Source organism: Desmodus rotundus, chromosome 5 (genome assembly GCF_022682495.2).
Source record: "Desmodus rotundus isolate HL8 chromosome 5, HLdesRot8A.1, whole genome shotgun sequence".
Classification (NCBI taxonomy): Eukaryota; Metazoa; Chordata; class Mammalia; order Chiroptera; family Phyllostomidae; genus Desmodus; species Desmodus rotundus.
Window position 1 is genome coordinate 165,665,957 of NC_071391.1, and position 9,056 is coordinate 165,675,012.

Below are 9,056 nucleotides of genomic sequence, written 5' to 3' on the forward strand. Positions count from 1 at the left end.
AGGCGTCCATAAAAGCATTTCATATCAAGAATCTCAATACAGAATGATGTCTATGTCAAAATACATTTACACTGTAAATTGCTTATAGGAAAAAAAAAAAAAGACACAGAGAAATGGAGTTTGCTGGCATTGAATTCCACAGCAGTGACCGCCCTGACAGTTCTCCTTCATTTCCCACTGCCAATGTTTCTGACAAACCGTGTCCACCTCCCTTCCTATACGTCGTCTAGGCTTCCATTCGCTCGACTGGCCAGTTAAAGATCTCAAGACGTTATTTCCGTGCCTACTGTCACCGTCAGCAGCCCGCCGCCCGGCCCAGAGCGTCCCCCCAGGGGCCCGCTCCCCTCCTGTCTGACACCCAGGCCTCGGCGAGCCTGGCCACCTGTCCGTGCTAGCCACCGGGCAGGGGTTACCAAGTTCAAGACTGGAAAAAAGTCACATAAAAACCACACGTGCAGATCGATCACACGATTTTATTAGTCTTTTGAACAAACGTATTCCTGTGTGAAAAACTCTCGCCGGAGAGACATTGGGGTAGACGGATTCAACCCTGAGCAATAACACTGCATACCGCGGGGGCGGGTCAGGGGGCTGGGGCCACGGAGGCCCAGCACAAGCCACTGATATTCTCTATGTGATCAGGTTTTTACAAAAAAATACAGTTTTCAATAAATAATGCTTAATTTTACAACTTTGATACAGCAATGTCATACACGGGTCCGACACACTGAACGCTGCATGCTAACAGTCTACGATTACACGCAACTTGGCCATGCACTTGCCTAGCTATCACACTCCGTCCCCCAGCGCACGCCCGGGAGCCGCCCCCCGTGTCGCAGACCCCGGCGTGCGCTGCCATGCAAACTCTAAAAAGGTTCCCCCCCCAACAAACCACTCAGCTTCTAAACCAGAGTGTTTCGGCTTTCCTGCTCCTAGACCTGGAGTGGCTACGAACGTGAAGCTTCCTGCAGCCTTGGAACACAGGCTTGGTGACGGTGGCGTCAGCCAGTCCCGTCCTGGTGGCCGTCACGAGGCCCTGCAGGATGGCCTAAGCATGAGGTGTCCCCCCCCCCGCCCCCCGCCCCAGGAAGACGGGGGCCTCCGTTTCCAAACAGTCTATTCGAAAATAAGGTGTCAGGGAAAAATGCAAGTCTCTCAAACCCACAACATATGTACAAGAGAAACAGTCGGCACGGGGGAGACGGGTGGGGGCGGCAGAGACCCTCTCCCCCTGCCGCTCAGCGGGCAAGGAGGCAGGCGCTTGAAGGGAAGCTGGGTGAAGAAGATGCGTCAGAGGGCCCCTGGTCGGTCTGTTTGATCAGAGCTCGTTACAGGGTATGTGACCGTTTCCAGCTGCCGTTTCTCTAAATGGGGCACAGTGGCTCTAAGCTCCAGTCGCTTCGAGGACCCTGGAGCAGAAACTTTTTTTACACATTTTCCAGCGTTTTGTCATATTGCTTTGTCACTTTCACAGCGGAGAAAACCCAAGTCTACTGACTACAAAAAAGAAGTTTGATCAAAACCACGAGAAGAGAGCCTCTGCCGCCACATCCAGGCTGACGCAGAAGCTCCGGCGAAGCCCCGTGGCAACCTGTCGTGTTGCTTTTAGGGCTTCGTTCCCTCTAGAGAAGTGATCTGCTCGCAGCTACCGGCAACCAGAGGTCCCCAGGTCATCAAAAACAGTCCCGTCTGGGCACTGGCAGAGGTATGGAATCTTTGAAGAGTATCTCTACCCAATAAAATTATTACTTTTATACACGGAACAGTATGAACTTATGTTTCCCTTTGTAAGCCATTTTATACTTTCTGCACGTTTGTGCTTTTATTGAGTATAAAAATAGGTCTCCTTTAAAATTCTGTTTAAGTTCACTAAAAAACTACTTGTTTGTGAAATTCTCTTATAAACTCACTGCACCCACATGTAATAGAGAAAACTAATTAGGCAGCTAATTGATCTAGGTAGTGTTAAAAAAATAACTCCGGAGGGCAGGGGCGGAGCATGACCGTAAGTTAGCATCAACGAGAAAAAAAAAAAAAAAAGCCAGTAGCAAAGTACAATGGAAGAGAGCTGAGTTTAACACATTTTGTTTCATCTTTATTGTGACTGAAACCGTGGGCTCCATAGAAGGGGGGGGGAAGCTGAGCTGTTATCAAAGAGCAAATTTGCCAGAGCATCAAATAAAAAGGGGACACGGTAGACCCGGTGGGAGAGATGAACAGCGAGAAGAGCCCATGATTAAAATAAGCCAGAGCTGAGAGTGTGAGCAAGTCACTCCATGGAGACAGTGGGAACTTTGGGGACGCGGAATTCCTGTGTTGAGACGCTAAGGCTCGGTGTTGGTTCCTGCCCAGGCCTAGGCTACACGAAAGGTATTTGCAACTGACATTCCTCCTGGGAACTTTATAAAATTTGGCCCTTAGAGTAACTGAGAAATATCCTGAAAAGATCTTCCCTGAAACTGCGGTAAAGAAAGTTTCTTATCTGCTGATAAAACTGGCAACTCAGTAAACTGCTGTTGCTGTCGTCCTACATAAGAAAAAAGCACAAATATATTTGCCTCAGAAATCCGTTAAAGGCAGGGAACCACACAGTAAAAGAGTATAAAGAGTCTACAAATGGGAGAGACCAAGAAAAACCTCTCTCCAGAAGGTACAAGGGTACATAGGCCCATTGGAAGAAAAAGTAAGAATATACACATCATTATCACATCAGAGAATAAAAAAGTTAAGACTGATATAATATATTTATATTGAATGACTACTTTAAAATAGAGCAACTTATTTGCTTTATTTCTCAGATTCCTTGGGCAAGTCATGTAAATTCTGAAGTAAAAAACGTGTAAATTTCCTGTACGGCACCAATATCACAAGTCTGTGGTTTCAACCCCCAGAGAAGAGAAAAATAAGTCTTTTACTTTCGCAAAAACAAACCAATGAAAAAAACAACCCAATCACTTCCCCTTGATTAACATTAAAAAAGAAATCTCTCCCCCCCCCTCAAAATGCTGCTGACTTGTTTCCAGCTAAAAGAAAACCTACAAATAATTTGCCCTGTCTGTAGTCATTCGTAACTTACAAAGCATTGCCAAGCACAGTTTACACACTGCCGTTAGTAGCATTATTGTTTTTGATCAGAGGGATGCACGCCCGAGTGTAAGAACTGGAGGACTATTTCCACGGTTTAAAGACTTAATAAGAGAATGCTGGTTCAAGTTCTGGAAGGCGGACCTCTTCCCCAAACGCCCTCCTCCGATCAGTGAACTAGTCATAAACGGCAGGGGACCCCGGCTGGGCTGCCGCCGCGCAGCCCCTCCCCACCCCCACACGTCCATTTTAAGATATTCTGTTAATGCTTAGTTAAAAATAAGACTTACTTAAGAGACTAAAAAAAAATGCAATTAAACTTTTATTGAAGACTATCCAGTGGCAAGAATACCTTGTGTATTAAACTGTGTTTTAGACATTCAATAGAGAATTCATTAAGACTGATTTTCACAATGCATTCATCAAAACAGCCTTAAATATTGTTAAAAGCGCATTCAAGCGCCAGTCCTGAGTTCTAACAGGTTTTTAATTTAGAACGCCGACCGTCTATTTTTCTCTTATTTTACTATCAAGAAATTAGGCTACATAGCTTAAAAAAATCAAAACTATTTTTTTTCCCATTCTGAGGCCAAATTATGGCATGAAACTAATTTACTTAAAGTTTCTACCTCACCACAGAAAATGTCCAAGATTCATCTATGATTAAAACATCAAAATACATGCAAAGTTTTTAGATTTGCAAATACACAGACTCAGTCTCATAAAGGGGTTTGTTTCCAAGTGTTAGAAGCGCAGCGAGACCCGCCACAGAAAACCGCCAGCACGGAGAATCGTCAATTGTAAACCGCTGGTTCGAGTGTTCGTGGCAAAATAATGTCGGACCAACACTACATTAGTCTATTACCGCGACGGGGGGTGGGGGGTAAACAATTCCAGAAACCCAGTTCTATGTTGAGAACCTCGCGCACACCATCAGCCCTTTCTTTGCCCAAGGGTACCACTGAAATGTGATGGTTCATCGAAGGGAAAAAGCCAGACATCTGTCCAATGGCAGCCAAAGCTTGCTGGCTTTGCATCCCCGGGTGGGGGTGGGGCGCAGGCTCGCCGGGAGCGGGCGGGCAGGGGGCAGGGGTGGCTCGGAGTGCGGGGACTAGAGAGGCCAAGGAAATGGGGGGCGGGGGGAGATGCTGAGGGCCGGGCAAGAGGGTGCAAGGGCCTAGCAATTCCTGGCAGCGGAGGGAGCTTCCATTTGGGCTCACCCAATCTCAGTGAAAATGGAGGCCAGACCTTAGTAAATCATTTCAGTAGGTTTAAAAAAACGGGCGAGGCGATTTCGCACCGAGTTTCCATTAGCCACTGCAATCTCCCCCATACAGACAATACGTGGCCTCCGCGAAGCCTCCCTCGGCACGACCCCCAGAAAAGAGGGGTGGAAGGCACGGAGGGGGGCCTGAGTCGAGACCTGCCGAGAGAGCTCCAAGGCGCAGGCCCATCCTGGGTTATTGTGAGTAGGGATAAGAGGGTAGGGTGCCCAGGCAGACGGTCCCCAGCGAGCAGGGAGGCTGCCGGAGCCGGAGCTCCAAGGAGGCAGTTGAAGGAACGGAACAGCCAAGGAACCGAGCCACCGTCCCCCGGAGGCAATTTTGCGGGCAACACAGGCATACGCGAGCCACAGGGCGCGGAGATTGTGCCGGGTGCGCGGCGACCGCCTCCAGGGGTTTGCTTTCTTCCTCCCGCCCCGCGGTCCGGCTGCCTTCCACACCCCACGGGCCTCGAGGCACCAGCGCGGGTGTCCCCGAGGACCTCCAGCACTGGAGGTGGGATGAACCGAGGAACACGCGGTGGCCAGTCATGGAGATACACGCGCTGGGTCCTGTGGCGGCGGGGTTCTGTCCCTTGGGTCCCCGGCCGCCACCCAGGCGCCCTTGGTCCCTCGCTCCCCACCCTTACCGGCGGCTGATTTCGCACGGATTCCCGGGAAGCCGCGGATCCGGATCTCAGAGGCCGCGCCCTCCTTCCCCAGCCTCCTGCCTGCCAGCAGCCTCGGCTCCGCGGCAAGGCCTGCACGGAGCGTTCCTCCAACCCCCAGCGCGGGGCTGTGAGGACACAGACATTTCCCCTAATCCCGTCATCATTCGAGGTCAAGAACTGTGGCCACGCTCCCACCAGTATCAACCACCGCGCACTCGCGGAGATGCAGCATCCAAAAAAAAAATTCAAAACGGAAAACGGCTGCCTCCACCCTCTAAGAGGGCGGCGGCGGGGATCCCAGCGCCCCCGCGCTCGCTGTCCAAGGGCGCCTGTCACCGCGACAAGCAGCCCAGCGTGGACAACACACACACACCCCTGGAGCGCAGGGCATTTGCGTGCTGGCTCCGGGTCCTCGCTGAGCCCGTCCCTCCCCTGCCAGCTCCCCAGCAGCTCCCTCGTTTCCCCGCGCAGCCCGCCCGCCCGCCAGGATGGTTGGGGAGAAGGCGGGGGTGGGGTGGGAGAGGTGAGAAAGGAACTGGGGTGGGTGGGGGGAGGGGAGGAAGGCAGAGAGAATCCTCCTCCCAGGTTTTAATAACTAGCCAAGGAAGGAAGAGGAGAAAGAAATCGGCCTGCCAACCGAGCCGTTTTCAGCCTAACCCTCTAAACGTGGATCTCTCCGCCACTCCCGCCCGCGCACACAACAGCCTCATCACCAACTGCGCTGCGCCAACAGGGCCTCCAGTTTGGCCTCCATAGAGACTACTGGATGCGAGTTTCTATCAGTTCCAGCTGATTTATTAAAATTGTCAAGATACAGACTTCCAGCACAAAAAAAAACACAAAAAACCCCAAAAAACCCCAACTCCAGGCCACGGTGTCGACAGTGCGCTGAGTCTGCTTTGCCACCATTTGCTACAAAATATGCAGACGGTCTGTACTTTATTTAGATTATATTGCACAAAATGAGACTTTTTAAACTATGTGCCTTTTTTTTTTTTTGCTAAAAATCGAGAATCCAGTTTTAAACCTTCCATCTGGGGCCCCATCCACATATCACAGCGTATGAGATACATAAAGTCCTACTATAGTACAGTACATATACAATCTTCAAACTAAGGTAACAGCTCTGAGGTCTATATCACCATTTTCAATAAATCTTTACCTACAAATATTGAACAATTCTCTACTATAGCTGTACAAAAAAAAAAGTTTGCTTTTTTCTTTAAACCACAAGGCCTTTAGATGCAAGGATTATTTTAAAATTTTAATCCTTTTTAAACCAGGACATAACGTACCAACATACTCGCATGCTAAAAAATAGAGGAAAAAAAAAAAAGAAATCGAAAGGGAAGAAGTGCCTGAAAGTCTTACTGGAAAAACACAGCAAGAATGTTCCCTTTTCACTGTACAAAAATACGCCTGAAAATATATTAATTTTTAAAAAAGACTGAGGTCTGTTATGTATCAAAAATGTTTCAATACCTTTTGTACTGAGGTCTAGGCTGTCTGGTATTCAATCAAGGAGGTATAAGGGAACAAGTTACAAAAAAAAAGTTGGCAAGTAGAAATCACATTTGTAAAACCATAAACAATTTGTTCTGAAAAGTAAACTCTGATCTTAAGTCAGTTCACAGTTTTTTTTTTGTTGTAAGCGTTTGTACAGTCTGCATTTTTTTCAAGCTCCCTGCAGTTTTGTTAAGAATCGGATGCATAGAAGACATCAGTTTTCTCCCTCCAAAAATAAAATAAAATAAAATTAAAAAGTTGCAATGGTCCCTTTTTGTTGTTTTTTTAAATCACCAGTTCTTTAAGATCTCTTAAGAAAAAAAAAAAATCTCCAACCAACTCCCCAGAGTAACAGTTGTGCGGCCAAAAGGCTCCTCTGCAGACGTCTTCCAGACTTCAAAGACCGACCAGCTTCAAACCGCGCCTTCCGGAGCGGGTCCTCCGCCTCCCCCGCCCCGCCCCCTCCGCCTTTGTTGCAATCACGAATTTCAGGAAAAAGAAATAGTAATTACGAAAACACATTTTTTGGGGGGGATAAAAATCACAACTCCAGACTAGGTATGCAACTACCTTGAGACACGATAAAGGAAGGGAGAGGGGACAAAAAAAGGACAGGAAAAAAATCTTTTAAAACTACTCATTTCACTTAAACTCCACCAAAATTTCATCATCTTTTCCAATTTCTTTGTGTCACGACATCATATCAACATCAGCATCTCCTCTCCCCTCCACCCTACCATCACCACCACCACCACCACCACCACCACCACCGACACCATCATCATTATCAGCACGGCTTCAAGGACCCCTGCTCTGCACCCGCCGAGAGAAAGAGCGAGGAGCCGGGTGCGCTCTCAATACGTGAACACCAGGTCGGAGAAGTTCGCCTCCAGCCAGTCCCCCGCGATCATCTCGCTCAGCTCGGGCGTGCAGTAGTCGGGGAACTCGAAGTGGGAGCCCAGGCTGCCCTCGCTGAACGAATCCAAATCTTTATCCACCAGGGACAGGGACAGGTTTCCGGCTGCCGCGCCGCCCCCCAGCTGCTGCTCGCTGGCGCTGTGAGCGCTTTGAGAGAAATTCAAGCTCAGGTCGAACATGAGGTCGTCGGCGTCCTCGCCGCCACTGCCGCTGCCGCTGCCGCTGCTGCTGGACGAGGAGGTGGAGACGGAGCGCGAGGAAGCGGGCGACAGCGCGGGCTGCGCCAGCGGCGGCGGGTGCTGCTTGGTGATGTTCTTGAAGCTGTAGTAGAGGCGGCTGCCGCCCCCGGTGCCCGAGGTCGCGCCAGCCCGCACCTCGTCGTAGAGGCTGGCGCCCTCGGGGGACTCGGCAGCGCTGCTCAACGTGGGGCTGGCGGGCACTTTGGCGACGTTGTAGCGTCTCAGGAGCTGCGATGCCTGATGCCCCGGAGGCTGCAGGAGCTGCGGGTGTGGCGGCTCCTCGTCGTCCTCGTCCGCCTCCTGCTTGATCCGCAGCTGCAGCTCGTCGTCGTCGTCGTCCTCGTCGTCTTCCTCGTCCAGGAACACGCACTTGACTGTCTTGGCCGCGCCGCCGCCGCCTGCGCCGCTTACGCGCAGGCTGCCCAGCACGTAGTCGTCGCCAGCGCCGCCGAAGTCCCCGGGCTGTGCCGCCTTGCCCGCGCCAGCCTTGGCGCCACCGGCGGCGGGGGCTGCAGGGGCCTTGAGCTTGCCGCACTTCTTGCTGGAGCCCTTGGAGGTCTTGGCACCGCCCGCGCTCGCGCCGCCCGCTGCGCTCTTCTCCGGGCTCTGGCTGGCGCTGGGCTTGGCCGCGGGGTCCATCTTGGGCTTTTTCCGGGGCCGATACTTGTAGTCGGGGTAGTCGGCCATGTGCTTTAGCCGCAGCCGCTCAGCCTCTCGGATGAACGGGATCTTCTCGCTGTCCTTCAGCATTTTCCAGCGCTTGCCCAGCCTCTTGGAGATCTCGGCGTTGTGCATGTCGGGAGACTGCTCCATGATCTTCCGGCGCTCGATCTTGGACCACACCATGAACGCGTTCATGGGCCGCTTGATGTGGCCTGACGCCGTCTTGCACCAGTCCGGGTCGCTCTCGTCCAGGGCCACCGGGCTGCAAGCCATGAATTCGCCCTCCTCCGTGTCCAGCGCCTCCCGGGGCAGGTTGCTCTCCGCTTCCAGGCTCTCCGCTTGCTGCACCATGATCCGCTGCAGGGCTGGGCGCTCCAACCTGGGCCGTTCGGTCTCCTGCAGAGGTCCCCCTCCCCCTCTCGCCCCTCCACCTTCCCGGGCAAGTTGCAAAGTCCTTGGCGCCCCGCGGCCGCGGCTGCCCCCCTCCCCCCCCGCCCCCCCTCCCAGGCTGCACACAGCGGCTGCGGCGGCTTCGGCAGCGAGGGCCGCCAGCGCGGGGGGCTGCGGCCGCGAGGGGAGAGGCGGCGGCGGAGGCGGTGGTCGAGGCAGCCCGGGACCCTCTCTCCCGCTCGTGGCTCCCGCCGCAAGCGCCGGAACCGCGAGCACTCCCAGTCGCGCGCGCTCCTTCTGCAAAAAGTTGAGGAGTCTCTCCCA

At 52.2% G+C, this 9,056-nt stretch overlaps 1 protein-coding gene across 1 annotated transcript; it reads right to left on the reverse strand.

Annotated features, from left to right (window-relative positions):
- Nucleotides 1–6,025: 6,025 nt before the first annotated feature.
- Nucleotides 6,026–8,766, reverse strand: SOX11 (SRY-box transcription factor 11). The gene has a single exon (XM_024552427.4). It carries the CDS (start codon nucleotides 8,691–8,693, stop codon nucleotides 7,377–7,379), a length of 1,317 nt encoding a protein of 438 aa, XP_024408195.2. The 5' UTR covers nucleotides 8,694–8,766; the 3' UTR covers nucleotides 6,026–7,376.
- Nucleotides 8,767–9,056: the final 290 nt, after the last annotated feature.